The sequence below is a fragment of the Lineus longissimus genome, chromosome 6 (assembly GCF_910592395.1).
Source record: "Lineus longissimus chromosome 6, tnLinLong1.2, whole genome shotgun sequence".
NCBI lineage: Eukaryota > Metazoa > Nemertea > Pilidiophora > Heteronemertea > Lineidae > Lineus > Lineus longissimus.
The window spans coordinates 2331617-2351644 of NC_088313.1; the positions used below are offsets into that span (position 1 = coordinate 2331617).

Sequence of the window (20028 nt, forward strand, 5' to 3'; positions counted from 1 at the left end):
ACAACACAAAAGACTTTTTACTTAGCCAGAATACAAGCGAGTGGTGGGCAATGCGAAGGAAGCAACTGATGTTTTTGAGTTGTGGCCACTTACATGAAGCTATCATATTACTGCCACTTAAACATGGAGAATGGTTTTGATGAGGCCGAATGGAACACCTAAGCACCAGCAAAACTACAACTGCTGCTAAGTGGCGATGCCTATCACCAGGTTACAGCACTGCTTTCACAGAAGCATGACGTCAATTTGTATGAGTTTTGATGCCATTCTGAACTCTAATGAAAATCAGTGCTGCTTTTTACTTAGTTGTTGACACCCTATGTTAAGGCCAGAGAAGAAACAATACTAAAACAGTTAAAAACATTTTGAGAACCGGCTTATAGCTTTTCAGAGGCTGCAACCTTACCCATTCCAAACAGCCTCGCAAACCAAACTTCTCTGCCATCTTTTTTCACAAACCGCAGCGAAAAATTCATGAAACATGTCAGAAGTCCAACTGAGCAGTTTTTTTCAGAAAAGTTCCTCAAGGTTCTGACATGACATGAATAATGTGTGAATCTTTTAGTCAATTCACAGCTGTTATAAGGGCACTCTCTCCCACAATTTTTGCTGCTGATAAAAATCTAGTGTGCATTACTTTGCAACAAAGTTTTTATGAAGAGGAGTGCTTTTATGAATGACCAGATACTCTGCCATTTTTTCGATTATCAGGTGGCGGCATAGATTCCAAACAAGCAGTGACAGTACTGTAGTATCCTTCTGATATAAAGGTAGAACAAAGGGGGAAAAGGTAAAAGTGAGAAACAGTTTTTGGTTTATGACTTTCCTGTGTAACTTCAACAATGCCTAGAACTGATAAGAAACCACTGAAGTCCTTGCTTCGAATCTCAAAGGAATACTGGCGACCTGAACCAGTATTGGAAATCGTTAGGAAATTATTAACAGTCTGGGCAAATGATGGTGAAATTTCAGTTCAATATCCTTGGCGTAATTTTATTTTCGGACTTGTGTTACACATTGCCAAGGAGGAATCTTTGATCAATTACCAAACTGTTCATTCATCATGTTCATAGCCAAATTGACTTCCAAATTAGTGGCTAGATGGCCCAGCCACATTTTGATAATCAAACCAGATATCATACGGCTATAGATGCCAGGCAAGAAGCTCCAGACGTATATTGGTTTTAAAAACCATACTAGATGACCGTAAAACTTTAAAAAGTTCCACGTAAAACTGACGATACTTGGACATGATCCCCTATTGACCTCTTCCCTCAGACGAAATATTCAGTCTCTTTGGCTTCACGATACCTGCAGCTTTCCTACAGTTCCAAAAAAAGTTCCTCATGACTTCTTTGAATCAACCTACCCAGACAGATCGATGAACAATTTGACTGATTATTATCTATCCGAAGTCATCAAGTGGTCTGGATGGCTAACCCCCAAGCTCATTGATATTCCGGTTGACATCTGTTCAACTTCTATTCAAACTCCCTAGAAACAACAAGTTGTATTACAGAGGATTCCAATGATATACTTGTATAGAATTTCAATTGTCCTGTCGGTTTGATTTAAGACTTTTGAGTGAGAGACAGTTGTCCATGTTATCTTGCGATCTGTGGAAGTTGTGAAGACAACTTTGAAGTCAAAAATAAGTCAAAGCCTGTTTTATGGGGGATAGTGATGATGTATTGGTTGAATTTCAATTATCATTATTCCCTTATCATCCAATACTGTGAATCCTTTATTTTTGAACACCTAATATTTTATAAGAATTGTGAAATTTCAATGTTTTTTAGAAATTTTCCAAAAAAATCACAATTATGCAGTTTTCAGTGATGTGGGAGGAAGATGAGATTCACCCATTTCCTTCCTGTCTGTTGACAGCGATACCCAGTGAAAATTAATGGAACTTGATTGGTCAATCACTCATATGTCATGCGACCACTTTACGTGGCCTCCAAAAGCATGTCAACTTCTTCCAATAACAATGCAAGGTCACGTCATACCTAAGAAACAACCCTGCTATGATTCAGCTACCTTGAAGTTACCATTCCGTACTTCTTTCATCACTCTCTCTGGTTCGGGCTACGTCCCCTCGGCACTGCTTGATGGCTTCCCACGGGCCTCACATGCCTGGTAAACCTTCCTACGATGCCGTGTTCCATTAGGCTAGTGTCTTTTCGATGGCGACCCAAAGGTATCATTAACCTGCCTCAGTTGCATTCCTGCGTACAACTTGTCAGATTGGCTTTTGAGAACTCTTTGTTATGCAAAGCTACTATATTTGTACAGATCGAACCAAGTTAGCATTACCTGATGTTAGTTCAGAGTTCAGGGAGTGCCAAATGTTTGGGGAACTTCTATCAGCCCACCCTGGTTAATAAATATCAATCTATCTTATTTTTATCGAAAGATCTTGCTACGCGAAAAATCCTTGTCAACTTAGCTTTAGAGAACATTTCGTGGGCGGAGAATGTAGACTTGGATTAGAAGGGTGCTAGCAGAATACACATGTTATGCCTTACATGTACCCTTCTTCTTCTTCTTCATCAGTGATAATGTGTACAAACTGAACTTTTTGTCGGTACTAATGCAGGGGTCCACCATATATGTTTTCCGACAGATATTGAGTGAAATGGACTCCATCACAGTTGTTGATTTAAACACTGCAGGCCTACTTAATATTTTGTTGCGATACCGCAGTTCGTATTGTCTAAGTACCTTTGTCCTAAGTGACCGTTACGAATTTGCCTAAGAACGGTAATTTGGACGCAACAAGATCGTTAGCTGATTTCGTTTCTAATGTTTTCTTGATGACATTGGTCGTTCCCGATCGATAAGATGTACTTGCATCATTAGCTGTGAGGATGTGGGAGTGCTGATCAAGCAGGGTGAGTCTTCCACCGGCGGTGCCATGAATGAAACAAACAGTCACTGCCTGACTCTGCAGGTGCACTTCGACCATTCATGTTTTCAACGGGAGTATTCATGGAAAAAATATTACCAATTTCGGTCGGGTGGCTGTTTCCAAGGTCGGGTGGAATCAATTTTCCATATCACGGTCCATTATATCGAAGGTTCCTTAACCAAGGTCTTAAAGGGCTGACCCATGGTCATTAAGGCATGTGCCATGGGCATTTAGAAAGACGCCATATGTCATAGATTAGGTCTTCCAATTCAATCTTGATCATATTCAGGATTTGTTTGCAAGATTATCATACAATATTCTAACAATGTCCCACACGCACATCATCGATGTGATGTATGGGTCGTTTGAGCCCTTGCCGGCTTAGACTGACCATCCCAATATTGCTTGGCCAGCATTTCAAAAACAAGCTTAATTTCCCAATACCCCCGGGATCAGTGGACAGATTCCAAGCGAATTATAGGCGATTGATGATGGAATGACCCAGATTGATACAAATATATAATTGCCACTTGAGGGAATGTGGATGTTTGAATGCCACTGGATGCCCGACCCGCTCGTTCAGATATTCCTAATGGCTCCGACGTGCCCTCAAATCGGCTCTGTTGCCAGATACACGTAATCCCTCGGCCTGACCCTATCTTACTTTTATTGGTCAGTAATCATGCTGCTATGGAGAACATGTGAAGGGTGATCAGATTGGATTGAAGGCAGGGAAGCTGGGGGGTCCAAGTTGTTGACTCCTCTCCAAGAGTTGGATTCAGACTGATGTATATTGCTGTAAGTTTCTACTGGTGCTAATGATAGCCAAGCTATCAACCGCATGTTTAATTGTTTAATATACAACTACAATTCTATGTGCTTCACATTCGACCATCAGCCTCAAAAAGGACATTCCACAAACCTATATAATACATACACCACAAAAGGTACTGCGGATGCAGGACACATACAATTCAGTAAAACCTATCTTCTTCCATGCTTCTAAATTACCCACATCTTAAATAGCTGGCTACTAACCACGAAGCCATGGATCCTCAACCCAAGCAACAAGATATGTTCGAGGACTAACTCAATACTTTTTACCGTATTCATCGCATATTCTGATGAGAACATATACTGCCTTCCATGTCCATTTATGGCTTGGCCACAGGCAACACCATCTTTGGCAAGAACCCGAAATCCTAAAGCAATTAGAGCTCGTCCAATATACAGTGAATGCCAACTTCAGGGGGCGGGAGTCTGTTCTTTGTTTTCCAGAGAACTGCCTGCCAGGTTTTAAATGAGCATTCACTTCATCGTAAAATAGTTCAAATTGCTTAAAGATTTCAAGTTCCAGTCAATATTGTGGTACCAATGGTCAACCGTCAACAGTATCAACCAAAGGATGACACACACACAAATCTTTGATGACGTCGGGTACAGGGAATATCAGGGGACACAGACCATCCTTATCAACATGTGGATCCCATCTTATGTCTGCAGCCGAACCCAAGGGATGCATGCTCAGCTACGGTAACATACTCTCCCCGAATTAATCTCGGATAAAGTGCCATTATATGATATGAACGGTGGATTCAGCGGCATCTAAACTAATAGTTTGCGTACCTTGGGACATAATTGCGATATATGCGACCAATTGGACACAAGTCTGTCCACTGTCCACAATTAAGCACAATGAGAAGAACGTTAAGATGTTGTTAATATAGAGTAGTATCTCCTAGAGTCGTAGACTATATATGACATTTATGTATGCGGGCTGATCAGTAAGAAGTATCAGAGAGCAACAGAACTATAGGTTCTGGTAGATACGCTAGCTAAGTGCGCTAACTATAGGTTCTATGGTGATTCTAAACATTTCCCTTCAACAACTGAACTAAAACTTTGGGTTCTACTGTTAACCAACACATTTTCCTTACGGCACCAGAACTATGGGTTCTATATTGCCAACACATCTTCCCTTACGGTACCAATGGGTTCTCCCATGATTCAACTCATTTCCCTTACAGAACCACAACTATGGATGCTAAGGTGTTGAATCAAATCCATCCTGATTGGAGACGACAAAAATCTATTACTTGTGCCCATCGGGACAAATCGCAGCAGAGTCTGACATCTCCATGGCGCTCCCGACATTTCTAGACATCGCAACTGAAGGCGACAGAAAAGTGCAGCTGTGAGCGACACAAATACAGCAGGGAACACTATATTCCTGAATGTTACAAAGTTCACTGACCAGAAGTCCATCCAGAAAGTTCATAACTGCGTCTGGAGCATGGAGATGGGAGAGCGAACTACTCTTAATGAAATTACCCCAAAGATTTGCCAACATTATTACTGAGAGAATTTTCAAGTGTCATGGCTTGTCTCACCCAGTTTAGTTCCCTCTACTTAATCAGTGTAACCAGTTAATTAGTTCATGGATCAAGGAAGGACTGAAGAAGGTTTAATGATAAGAATGTTTAGCTGGAGATAGCCATATCCTTTGTCCAAGATGTATAAAGGAAGGTTGGAGAGGACCTGATATTCCACACACATAATGGTAAAGACTCAAAAGATATGCTTATCACTAATGTCTGCAGTGGTTTGTTAATTACTTACCCCATTCATTAATTCCTTCAAACGATTAATCAAGTCGAGGCAATCCTGACAAGGTTTTTTGGAGAAGCCTTGACCAGCATGATTTGTTTGGTGAAGTTGCTGGTATAATTTATTTCATGCCTCCTTTGAATGATAGTAAGAAAGTAAAATGAGGGACATAAGTACATGTAACCCTTAAGGAAATAGAGGGCGACTCGCAAAGACATAACGTTGACCATATAAACTTTGTTTACTTTTGAGCAGTTTACAAATAAAGGTTTTGTTTGGCTGGAAACCTGAACCTCATTTAACTTTTTAAACTTTAACTATGGCAAAAAACTTGCTGGTCAAGATTTTTAGCTGTTCGTGTTCTAAGGAATGGAGGTAAACTTCACAACTCCCTAGACCATCTCCACATGAATACATTTAGTTTCAAGTATAGGCTAGACCCCAAACAAACGCTCAACACATCTTCAGTAAACACAATAAAGGAAGTACACAAGATATATACTGATGTTGACCATCTTTAATTATCACGAAGAAATTTACAGTCCCAACCATGACAGTATCTCTCCAATGAAGTGTTTGGGGAGATTGATCACCAATCTGAGCAGCCATTCAATCTGACCAGAGCGCTTTAGGACAAAGGGCGATCAGCCAAGGACTTGCTCCCCGGAATCGTAACGCTCATATAGCATGATTTGGGGCCATTCCGTCGGCCGAAATGTGCCCTCGGAGAGTGTGTATATAGCTATGGGTTTCTCCTCCGTGGGATTTTATCAAAAATCAAGTGACCATATCCCTACCAAGGGTCCTGTTTCCATCAAGAAAGCTTAGTCTGATCAATCGGATTATAAAGCGGGTGATCCCACAAGTGACTTCGATACGTTTAACGTGATCGGTCACTGAATATTAACCGACATTATACTGTCAATTTTGTTTGCGCTCATGTTGGAGCAAATTACACGATGGACGCTATATTTGCCGACACATAAATATAGATTTATCTCCTTCAAGATGTTACATTATTGGTGTTCCGCAATATCTTGGATGCCCATAAGCTGAGAGGGTCTGCTTAATCAATGAGTGGAATTTTTTTCTGTGTGATATTATTTTGGGCTGTCAGAGATTTTCGAAAGTGGGTTTCCAACAGCAAAATCAATGTGGTGAAAATTGAGATTGAGTTCTTAAGGCGCACTGCTCTGTTTCAACGGGATGCTTAGCCTTCGGTGTCAAAACTGCCGATTTTAGGACTAAGGGTCGATTATATCTGAACCCGAAATTAATGCATTCACACACATAGAACGGAGTTTTTTGGACTTCAACAAGTTTACGGCCATCTATATATTTCCGGACGTGCAGATGTATGCAAAGTGTCTCCCAATAAAGTTACACAATTCGTTGCTCCTACTTTTGAAACAATATTAAGTTGCTCTTCCAATGCACTTAAATGTCTTGGAGTTGAGTTTGGAGACTGAAATGAAAACAATATTGCCTGGTTAATGTACTCGTTCAAGTCACTTAGTATGCAACCAACTCATAACCACAAAATAAAAGTCAATAGTTTTGCAGACGTGAATAAATATTTGCAACGATCCAAACCAGATGAGTGTAAGGCATGGATGTTTGTTGTGAAAATGGGGCAGTTGATGTTATATTTGATGGTGATGCTGTATTTGAACATCCTCAGCCCATGTGATTTATTTTTGAATTACTGCAGTTGAAACAATTCAAACACAGTTGAACTTTTTCTAACTGTACACAGTTGAACTTTTTCTAACTGTCATTCTCGAAAACTGGCATTTTAGTATCCAATGATGCGTAATTGGTTCCAACTGTGTGTGGAGGGGGATAGATAAAGAGTGTGACCACATGCACAACCTTAAAGTTTTTAAAGTCCCCCAATTCATACACAATCAAATCTGAGCACCCAATGAAAAATTCCTACCATCAGCCAACAATTTAAACAAACATGTTCATTTTATAGTGACCTGCGTGTGCTTATGTTGTGTCAGGGTGACATTTTCAAGAACTGAATTGCTATGGTAACGGTAGTGATCTGTCACTCTGTCTGTTTGAAGGACTTCCTTGTTTGGACAGGCACCTTGTTTTTATGAGCTGGGGTTTGCCTGATTGAGGCTAAATGCCATATATCACCAAGGTTGCAGTTACATCGATTTACAAGGCTACAATTTTATCGAGTTACATCATTGTATTGATAGAGAGTATACTTGGCAAAGCCTCTGCATCTGTAAAAGGTCCCATCAAGAAATTTAGCACCAATCTCTTCCAGAGTCTCAAGTATAAGTGGCAAGGCATCACCTCTGCATTGGGCTTCATATGGTATTTCATGTATCAACAGCCATAGTTTCTTCTACAAGAACTCTAAAATGCATTGATTTGAAAATATAAATGTACCTTTATTCAAAAACCTGCTTCAAAATAGCTTTTGAGCGTGATTTCTTTCGGATCAATTTGTGAAGTATCACTACACCTGCGCACAGAGATGCGCAAGAGTATTATCATGGCATATATTAAAGCAGTGACGGTGGTGAATATGTCTCTGGTCCATCCTAATATCATATTAGTCACACAACTTAAAGTTTCAATGCATGAAGTTATCTCTCCTCTCCTCCATTTCGGTGTGTTCTGACCATAAACATGATAACTTCGTTTCCTCACGGAGATTTAACAATATCAGGCCAGTGAAAAAATACAGATAAACAGATCAGAATTCTCAATACTTCTCTGGATTATATGAAAAAACTTTCATATCTATGCAGAAATCTGGTCAGTTTTAAAAGAAATTAGTGATAACCCAGGTATGCCATGAGTTAATAATTTAGTGCGATGCAGCAAAAACGATGCAGAAATGTAAACATGTGGATGTGCGCATCACACTTGTGAGGCAATACGACGCAATCCCACGAGGCCTCAGTAACATCACGAACGTCATGAAAATCACATAAAACTCGATCTGAAATAAACAAACCATTTGGAGGAGGAGGAGGGCCATGGAATGATGATCACACAGTTATCAAGTGTTATGGTGTTGCCATGGTGATCGCGGCATTCCCGTGATAATTTGCAATTAAAACCAGATGAAGATGGATTAATTCCTAATGCAAATTATGTACAGTGCACATAGAATTGCGAGAGATGAAGGGTTCAAATAGTTCTCTAATTGAAAATGGTAGATATTGTGTATCGGTATTGGACGAGGTTTGTGTTCTGACTCAGTTGGAACAAATCAACCTCTCCCAATATTTCAGAATTACATGTATCAGACTTGGCACAGTTGCTGCTCATGAGCACTTTTATGAGAACATCACCATCACTAGCATATCCAACAAAACTTTGCCATCAGCGGGCCAAAGCTTAATTCTCATGAAGGACTATGATGCCAAAGTTTCAGGGACATGCTCATCATATACTGAGGCTTTTCAATATTATATCAAAACCGACCCAAAAAATATTTTTAATTTACACATTTAGCCCCAGAAGAATTTAAGTCGAACCATGCTAAATTTCTGTCAGGGGCATTTCCTTGGGTGTTTTTCCTCATGGCCAGATTTTGAAGTGTTTAGGTCTTACGGTTACAAATGTGCACCAATGTTGACGGATGGAGGGACAGACGCCATTCTGAATAGTTATTTTACCAGCTCTGCTGACGTTCGTCAGCTGAGCTAAAAACTCAAGAAGGTTCTCAGTACTTACTTACTCACTGCATCGATTGGAACAACTTTGCAGCAGCATGCACTAGCAAATACTGAAGTATATGATTTGTCACAATGAAATAACTTGTGTGGTCATCGAAACACACAGAACTAGGAAGAGAAGTGAAATTATGGAAAACGACACAAAACTTCTTTAATCCACCCCCAATTATAGCCCAAATGACAGCCACAGCTCGCATCTATGCATCAGGCATCGGGCCCCAGATTTATGCGAGGCCATCTAACCCATCTGCTCAAAGACAGCAGGGAAATTGGCAAAATCGTTTTTGTCTCTTTAGTCTGTTTTATGCCTCGGTGTCTGATCTATCACTGGGCTTCTTCGTTTTCCTGTTTTTTTCTCTTACGCCGCCATAACAAGGTTCAATAAATCTGTTTAACAATTCATCAGCGATAATAAAGACTTGGACGGACTTTCTGTTTTGTGTTTAATATTTATGTACGGAGTATGAAGACGGAGCGAGTGCCAACAAGATTAATGTAGCACAACGACGCGAGACGGGCTCTGGGATGGTGGATGACTTGTGTTGTGTACTAATTTGAGAGGTCCAGTAACTATTGAGCCTTTCCTGCAAAGACTTATCAGCATGTTACGATAATCACACCAAGTATATAGTAAAGACGTACCACGAGTTCTCACTATCTCATCAAGCAAAGCAAGACAAATAACCCCTAAACTTCTAAATTGATAAATAATTGATGACAGCATTCAAACTTTGGAGCTTTGAAAGAGAAACTTCAATTTGGACACCAACGTCGATCAAAATGCTGATCTATTGATGTCGTGCGTTGGTATCCCTCTTCCAAGAAGGGAGAGGATTGACGTACACTGCTGATAGACTGGCATAAATTGCCATGATGATCAGTAAATTCGAAAAAGAAATGTAAGCCCTTATGCTTCAGATAAGCCAACTACAGTCCAAATCACAAATGACATCCATCCTGTTTCGCATCATTGACGAGCGACATTCACGCGAATGTCGTGCTTATCTCTCTAGACCTACACGTGAATTTAGGGATGACAATTGTGATTTGGACTGTATTTTGTTGCTATCACTGATAATGCAACAAAAGTAAGACTGTTTAAGAATAATTCATGTGGCATAACATTTTACTGTATAACTGTTATCTGATTGGCATTCAAGGCAACGTAGAAACGACTGCAAATAACTCATTTCATTCAAAATTTACACTCGATACAAGTCGGCCATGAAATGAATTTCTATTTCTATGGGTATTTGATGAAAAACAATCATTAAGTTCGACTCCAATGATCGAGTGCCATTTTAGAAAGTGTGGTATCCACGATAAAATCTAGAAAAAAATTTATCGTCATTTATCATCGCCAAGAACATCACTAAGATACTAATCGGGTCTCCCCCGGTTATTAAGGCATAATGTTTCTGGTGAGGCGTACGAGAGCACGATTTTTCATATAGTCATTCTCCGCCATTATTTATTTATAACACAATCATTGGAATTTCCCGACGCTGATTACTCCTGTGCTCCTAGCTCGTGGCGCTCGACCTGACCTTGACCTTATTTCCAGTTTCTGGGTGCAAAAGTCAGCTGCAAACTTCTGACAAGACCTTGTCAAGCTGACCATCAATCGTAACCAACAAAGTGCTTGGCAGAGACTAACATTGACCTGCCAATTCCAAAAATATCACAAATGGTATTTCAACTAGATATTGCAGTATTTTTAGCAAAATTTTTCCCGATTTACCAAAACCGTATTGCAGGCCCAAGAGTCCACAAGTTCATCAGACCAAATCTAGCTAACTGATCTGCATCTTGATATCATTATTAAACACGAAATGAGAAGACACTTTTTCTCCGGTGGTGAAAATGTAGGGGAGAGGAGAGCACTGGTTGTACAAAATCACCTTTAACTTTCAAAAATTGAAATTTCTCGAACAACTGAACAACTTTCCATAATCTGTGTTCAACAAGAGGATCAATCTGCATTTCTTACCAATCAAGCAGATGAAACATTTTGTCAGGAATGCGACAATGTACTGACATCAATTTATCAAAGCGCTACTGGTTCAACCAATCAAATAACACATTGAAAGCAGCAGGGGGCGCATCTTTAGCGATGGGTTGACGAAATAACGCAACAGCATACCACTGTGATAGAATTTTCATCATTAATATTTGATAGCATATCCACAGTGTGCGATCGATTTTTCCGATAAATTCATATTTGTTTTATAATTTATGGGATAACCATCGGGTAGGGCTCCACGGTTAGGCGATGTTTACAAGCTATCTGTCGCTGGGAGTTTATTTCATAGGGATGTCATCAATTGATGACTTCTTGACAATTACCGGGTATTTGAGAGAAAAAATAATTTGAATTGTTTCAGAAGAATTCCTTAATTCTTTCAGCCATTCATCTACAGAGCGTTCAAACAAACATATTGTTTGAAATCAATTCGAAGAGACATTTTTCATAGATAGATATTTTTCCTGGCACATTTCTTTTCCTTGTAATTGTTATGAATTACTGTTCTACACACAGTGCAATCCATATTGTTATATTCGCCTCAATTTCCCAAGAGGGCAAAATCTCCCGATAAGTTTGTCTAGAAAAAAGCTATCATTGGATATACAATGCAATAGAAGAGTACAGTAGAATCTGGCTTCTAGGGATGCCTGCTGAACTGACAGGTGCTGTCCTATAGAACCTTGTCCTGATTAGAGAGGCCAAATTGGGACCGAAGTTAGGGTCATCAATACTTATGATAGGTTGTCCTGCTAACAGAGATGTCTGGTATGAATCATATACTGTCCAAGTCACAATTGACATCCCTTCTACTTCACGTCAGTTACATGCGAGTTGAGTGTCATTGGCACGCTTATCACTCTATGTTTCGCAAACGTTGCACATATATTACGCGTGATCTACAGGCTAGGTTTAAGGGATGTCAACTGTGATTTGGACTGTAGTAGTACGGATATGATGAATGTTTTCCACATCTTCATCCACTGTGATATCATGTAATTACACTGGGCTGACTACTTCCTATTGAATGCCGACCAAGTCCCACTGAATCATCAACAAGGAGGGATGAGGATGGGAAAATGAAACTGGGACAAGAGGAAAGACTCATCTGATGTATTACATGCTCTGATTAAAACTTGACTATAATGCACTCATATTGCGACACTGATATTAGGCCAAAGTAACTTCTGTGTTTGCTCACTCTACCCTAAAATCCAAGTTTTCCACGCTATGCCGATACTGAACTTTGACGCCTGTGACCTTGAAAAGTAGGTCAAATCCAAAACACGGGTTATATATCAAGCAGCCTTATGAGATGCATCTACGGTAAAACTTTCATGATTCTAATTAGCAGTGTTCATAAGATATAGCCAAAAAAAGGTTTTCAAAGAGCGCCACCTATATGGCAGACAAGCAGTCAAATTGCACTAATTTCCATTTCAAAAGAAGGTCTTGCTTTGGGGTATGCACACACCATGTATAAACTTTCTAGGTCAAGTGGCTAAGAAACTTGCCACTCTTTTGTCAAAAGTCAACGACGGACGGACGGACGGACGCCACGGTATCATATAAGCTCCCCTGAACGGCGAGCTAAAAACCTCACAAAAAGGGTGACATCACTTGCTTCCGAGCATGTCCAGGACAAGAAACAGAAAATCATCCCGTGCCCTCATGCAGCAAATACGGCCTGATTAAAACGCGTCGTCCTCAATCAATATCTGAGAAATCTCAGCAAATATTTGTAGATACCTCATCATTTTGCCGTCGTCAGCATCTTCACAACAAGTCCTTCCAACAATAAATGCTCTATTCCACAGCTATTGTGCCAACATTTTTCGTCTTCACTTTCAATATGTTTTAGATGAAGGAAGATTATCCACTTTCTTTTAGAAACTGTGGGACAATATAAATTGTGCGGAGAATTTCTCTTTAGGAGACAAGTGGTACAATTCTAATTGGAGATGCTGGATGGTTTCTGTCAATATGAAAACAGATACCATATGAGTAAGACCTCTCTAATAAGGACACCTTCGGACTGACAAGTACTGTCCTGAATAGAGAGGTCAAATTGATTAGAAACAACCAACTAGTTTCCTTAATAGAGAGGCTGTCCTTGATAGAGAGGTGTCCGCTAAGAGAGGTTCCGCTGTATGATGCTACCAAAAACTGAAATCAAAGGGCAATTCGGTACAAGAAAAACGAAATCAACACACAAGTACATGCCATACAGATAGAGACAGTGGTCACATATTACACAGCTATGAAAAAAATTGTCAGAAATGGTTACTGTATAAGAACGCAATATAAAAGAGGGAATGATCCCAGCAGTTTTTTATTCGGACTAAAATTCTGATGTTGCAAGAAAGCGAGCTACTACATACCATCTAATTCTGGAGATTCTCTTAACAACCATTAGATTATCAATATCTGCTCATCTACCAACTCCCTCTAAACATTCTAACTGTACTCCCACAAGAATTAAACACCCACCCATTTAGAGATCGCATGCTGTATATCATCAACTTTGATCTTAGATAGAAACCCTACTAATGAATATTTTATAATAACCCATCAGATAAAGTATAACTTAATTGCTTCTACACTCATTTTTAAAATCAGGAAGTGTTTGCCTAATTTCAAGTGTAATCGCTCTCAAAGTCAAGCCCATACTAATCTAACTGATGCACTATAGTTATACACACATAACACAGGCAATGCTAATGGAATATATTGGAATATGTGTCCCACCATTGTTCTCAACAGGTAATCCAAGTCAAGATCAAACAATAGTTTTTCATTCATACTGAAAGAAAGACTATGGCTCAGTGTGAAGTCCCCTTGGCCTAGTGGTAGAGTCAGGGATTTGCAAGCAGGGGAACCCAGGGTCCAAACCCCAGAAGGCTGAAGAACAACTTTTTTCATTTTTTATCTTCTCATCACAATTTTTTTTAAGGCAGGGAGAAGTTAAAGTTAATTAACTCCTTCCTGCCTTAATTTTTTTGGTGACAAAAAGTGGACCTACATTACATATCATCGGTACCAACATGAAGCACCCAAGAATGAGCCGCCCGACAGCCATATTGGACATCAGATCGAGCCCAAAATTGATTGGCCACCTCCCCCAACTCATACAAACATAACAAACACAGAAAACTGAAGCCCATCACAAGACTTGCTCTGTAGTTACAGCCCAGAAACTGAAATACATGACCAATCCTGATGGTCTTGTGGTTAAGGTATCCGCCTCGTGCACGGAAGGTCTCATGTTTGAGGCCATCTGGTAACCGCTTTCTGATGCGACCGGTTGGTTAGTCGCCAGCTAGTTTAATATACAGAACAAACTGCCTTCTCATCTGGCATTAGAGAAAGCTGGCTGGCCCTTCCATTAGGGGTGACACTATTACTTTACTTTACAAGATGACTTACATTTTGATCAGCTTCAAATGAAAATCCGAGATAAAAGCTACTTGGCCAATAGATCTAAATTACTACTATGGCCAGTCACTTTACGTATTTCACTTTCAAATCTAAGTTTTTGATGAAGATTGAAAAAGAAGAAGTGGAAACAATACCACTTACCAACATTGGCATTTTTCCCTTTAATGACTTACCTATAGAGAGGATGAGAGAAAGGTGCAGATGATAAGTCGAATTGGTAATGCTGACATGAAATATGTTTATGAATGATTTTACAAGTAATGAGCAGAACATTAGAATATGTTAGAGTTAATAAACATTCCAGGTAGTACACATCTGGAAAGAAAAAACATTTTAGTACTGATAATGTAAATTTGAACCCACGACCTCCTGATTATGAGCCCGGTGCTCTAACCACTACGCCACTGATCTTCCCATGATTGCCTTCCTTGTGCCCCTTCTTGATTTCCAATCAAGCCGCTTCAACCACATCGCATGTCAGCACACAGACACAGATGTGATGACAATGGCTTTTATGATTTACATAACAGCACTGGCAGTTAAGCGCAGGTGCTCCTCACAATTTTATGAGATAATTCACATGGAACTGTTGAGGGCGCTGCCAGAGAGAGAAATCTTTTGACATGTTTGCAGGAGAAGCGTCCTCGTGAAGGATGACACAGAGCATTGAACAGTGTTTAAAGAGTCAGTACCCAGAAGATCGCATTCAAAATAGTTGGAAATACTGATTACCTTTTAGACACCAGCAAGCCCTCTACCCTTCATTCCTCAAGTTAAAGTTTCATCATGATTGATGGCCGAAACCAAATAGAATGTAAAGAATCAATACCTTATAACACTTGAGATAAGAAATGATTTGAAAAGTGACAACTGGTGTATTGCAGGCTAATTAGTGACCACTTATCGGAGCTAATTAGCATGCTCTTTCCCTTTGATATGAATATCAAGTAGCTGTCATCAAACGATGATAATGCCATTATTGACTGTTCCGGATAACGTATCGTCTGTTCCAAATATGAAGCTTCATATCTTAGTGGTTGATACTGCTGGATTCCAGGCAATTTGCTGTGGTTAGATTCCAGGAAAACCAAGATTTGTAATTGGATGGACAGGCATGGATTTCAAGGAGCTATACTCCTGGCTCTTCACATCCTTTGAATATTAAAACCTATTTAATGTTTTTGATGAGACTAAGAGTGAAGTTCCTTGAACCGGATCTCTATGAAAGCTGTCGTAGGGAAAGACCTCACCAAGAGAGAAACAAGAACAGCTTGGAATGGAATCACCTGCCTTGGGCCAACATAATGACTTGACGAATAAACCCCCAATTTTTTTCGCCATTAGATTTTTTCCAAATTTACTATTCCAAGCAAGTTTCATGGCGACATCGTTATTGTCTCTCTGGAATGGGGATATGATGATGACCTTGAAAATAACAATTGAAGTGGCAATCCCAGTCCCCGCATGCCTTCTTCATCTCTCGTGGGCAGGATAGACCAATGGCCAGTGTCCAGTGCTCATTGAAAAGCCCCTGAATATTTCAACCTCTAAGATTTCCAGAATACAGGTTGATTGTTTCATATCAATAAATTATTCATTATCCTTTGCAGATTATGGAAAAATATACCTTGCGTTTGATGAGAAAGTTGTTGATATAAATGTATGAATATTCAATGGGAGTCTGATGAAAATTCATGATTCTGAAACACAGACAAGGCCTTTTCCCAGATGGCGTGGCCCTTGATTTGAACTTGTCAGGATTGGGCAACTTGTTTTTGCAATGAGGAGCAGCATAGCTTTGTCCTTAACACTACTGGCTACTACGCAAGGACTCTATGGTTCGATTTAGAGAGAAGCCAGGAATGTATTTTCAGATGAACCAGCCTTGCTTCCAAGGGACTGCACTGCCTGGCTTTTCACAACAAGTTCGAGGCTCAATATGAGATAAAATAATAAGGGTTTGTCAGCTGAGACTTAAAGCCATGGGCCCTTGTACCTAGGTGCCTGGGCCAGGCCAAGTAAAACATTCCACATCGGTGTTACTTAAAGTTGAAAGTGGTTGCAGGCTCATTAAACCAAATTTATCACAAGATTCACCCCCAAAAGTATTTGCCCAAGCTGATAAAATATTTCATTATTTCCGATTTCTGGCAAAAAGTATCTAAGTATCTCTGTGTCAATACACAGTTCATTCGCTGAGAATGAAACAGTCGATGTTATTAATCCATTCGTCTAACTTGCCCAAGCCGACAAAGAAGTTCATTATCTGAAGACTCGTAACTGTCCGTTGAGACTCATAAACCCATCCCTTGCAATTTTTGAAATCTCCATCAATTATTTACAAGGAAACCCGTCCAAGAACATGTTTTGTTTCGGGAATATGATGAGATGGTAAATGTTGAGATAACATTTTTTTGGATATCTAGACCTACTTTATCTTGTTAGTTTAAGCCATGACCGGGGTGAACTCTATTTGGCTATGGGTACAAAATTGGTACTTTGGGATTGGGAGTATCATTAACTGTCCCCGTTTAATTTTTCACCTAGAGTGACCACTGCTATTCATTTTGCTTCATATTTCTGAGCTGTGCCTCGGGAAACATAAAATTCTGGACGGCTATGTGTGGTTGGATTCCTTGTTTGAACAAGTTGAGTTCCTTACGCCTATCAAATCAATTCAATTATCAAAACCGTCCCCAATGCAGTTTTTCATGTCAAGTTTATCATCGAGAGTGACCATCATCACTACGTCATTTTTTTCTTCATAATTTTGAGTTGTGCTTTGGGAGACCTGACATTCTGGACAGCGATGTGGGGTCAGATTTTTTGTTTTAGTGAGTAAGCTTACTTCCTTTGAGGATTCTGCTTGAGCTATTTTTTTATAAGATCTGCTCTGGTTTGCTTTTTTTTCAACCATATTGGACACAACTGTTAGGTATTTTCTACCGATTTGGTTAAATCATCAGAGTCCCGTATTGTCATTTTTTATAAGTCTAAGTTTATTAGCTAGAGTGACTACTAGAACCTTGTTTTGTGTTTTGAGTTACACTCTGGGAGACAACTAGTTAACCCTGAGCTGACGATATAACTCTAAAACAGCTATGAGGATGGTGAGATTCTCTGTTTGAATGAGCATTGTGTCACCACTTCCATCAATGCACCTGCAGTGAAAATACCCTTCGGCAGTAGTGCATGGAGAGAGAGCCAGTAGGCCAGAAACTGGACCAGACCAGTGGATGCAAAGAAATACATCAGCCTGTTGATGTTAGCTGGCTAGTTAGCTGCAGCCCTTGGCACTTACAGCTAAGGAACACAAACAAACAAACAAACCTCACTCTTTATCATGTTTATTAGATAACAAAATAGATTGCCACTGCGGCTAACAAGTCAATCCTTCGGCGAAAATAATCTGAAAGAAACTCATAACTTCGTGATTAGTCAACGCTGTAATGAAAGTTAAGATATGCAAATTCACTCGAGCAAACAGCGATTATCATTTTTTGTCAACCACTTTCCTCATTATTAGACACGATACTCAAAACAAGCCTTATCAAGCAATAATCCTGTTTAATATTTAACTTATTTCGTCTTAACTAGACCTAAGGGAACTAATGCAACTGGAGAAGAAAATGCTCTACAAAGTCCCTCACTCAAATGTGTGGATACAATATTCAAAACTTCAAGCTGTCTAGCACCAATTACACTGTGTGCTTCTCAAGACAATGTACATTAGCTTTGAATCAAGTTGAATTGATGCTTTCTTCAAGTTTATAACAGACACAATCAGTTGTGTCATGCAGCTGGCTCCACACTGGCGATCAACTCAAATTTTAAACGCCAAATAAAACAAGCGCAATAGAAAACTTCGCAAATGTTGAAATTATTCCAACCAGATTGCATCAACATGATCAACTGGCATCATAAATTAATATGGTGTGGTAATTAAATTTGTTAAGATAGCACAGATAACAAGGATAATGACATTATCATTCTATAAACAACTTTAAATTTGTCACTGCTCTGATGATCGCCATTAATTGATAATTAGATTAAAATCAGCACATATGCCTGAGTTTTATCCACAGTGACTTGGATAACTTCATGGTCCATTCAATTTGATAGACCTCTCAATGTGTGTACAATATTTTTATTGTATACAGGGTATCCCAGATGAACTGCATTCTAAAGACCCAAGTTCCATTGTGTGTGTAGGTACTTCTTTTGGCCTGGGTTGTTGAAATTGACAATAACATGTTCTGCCAAGAAGAGGTTGAGAACTTTGGTTGCAATCTATCTCAGACACCCTGTAAGTTAGAAAGTACTTCTGATTACAGCGATACAACACTCAGATAACAGCATGAAGCATGTTGGGATAATGCACTATATATCATATCAGACTTTTTGACAAGTTTGGGGAAGCAACGAGTCAATAGTTCTGAGAGAGGGTGGGGTTCAGGCACACAGATGATGTCAGCACACTGATAAAACCAAAAGTGCAAACCTTTCCTTGTTAGACAACTATTGCAGGCAATCAACCACCGCCAAAGTCAACACAAAAATCAAACCTTTCTTGATGCTCTGGTTCTAATAAGATATACGCTAATCTTGGTCAATGATCCGAAGGAAAATTTCAAACCTTTAACAGCATCGAGTTTTACTTCTTCACGTATGATGAGACAAAATCCAAACCTTTCTCATTGTTTTCAAACATGGAAACAGTAACAAAATTAGAAAATTACTACCTTTTCCATTGAAGAGAACCTCACAGAAACCAAACAACAGATTTGAAGACAAAATCCAACAGCTCTGCAGAGAGAAGCTGAAGGACATTTTGGCATGACAAGAATCTTCAAGATATTTAGTCTAAATAACATTTGGTGATTTCGAGATGACATTTTCAATGGGAATCTTTTTCTACACTGATGGGAAAGACTGTGTAACAGATGGAACCAAAGTATATTCAAGTGAAGAAATGTTAGACACAGGAGTGTGATTGAGAGAGTTAACAATGTTTGATATTTGATGGGAGAGTATACTTCATGCACTTACAGCAACAGAAATTGTTATGTTTACAAGCAACAGGCATTCTTTCAGCCATGACCTAGCTGAAGAAGTGTCTGATGAGCAGCATACATCCAGCCATGACCCAGCTGCAAAAGCTTCTGATGATCGAGCAGAATCCAGCCATGACCCAGCTGCAAAAGCTTCTGATGATCGGGCAGTATCCAGTCATGACCCAGCTGCAAAAGCTTCTGATGATCGAGCAGTACCCAGCCATGACCCAGCTGCAAAAGCTTCTGATGATCGGGCAGTATCCAGTCATGACCCAGCTGAAGACG

The 20028-nt window shown here is 39.6% G+C and overlaps 1 protein-coding gene across 19 annotated transcripts in view; it reads right to left on the reverse strand.

Annotated features, from left to right (window-relative positions):
• The window catches only part of LOC135489758 (nucleolysin TIAR-like), a 278040-nt gene that overhangs the window by 153239 nt on the left and 104773 nt on the right, over positions 1-20028 (reverse strand). For 2 of the 19 annotated variants that reach the window (XM_064775268.1, XM_064775275.1), the window contains exon 2: positions 14831-14862. The exons of the other annotated variants lie outside the window; for them this stretch is intronic. Coding sequence is in view for 1 of the 2 variants with exons in the window: in XM_064775275.1 (XP_064631345.1) it covers positions 14831-14842 (12 nt within the window). In the remaining variant the exon portion in view is untranslated. The remainder of the gene's footprint in view (positions 1-14830; positions 14863-20028) is intronic. 19 annotated transcript variants of the gene reach the window in all.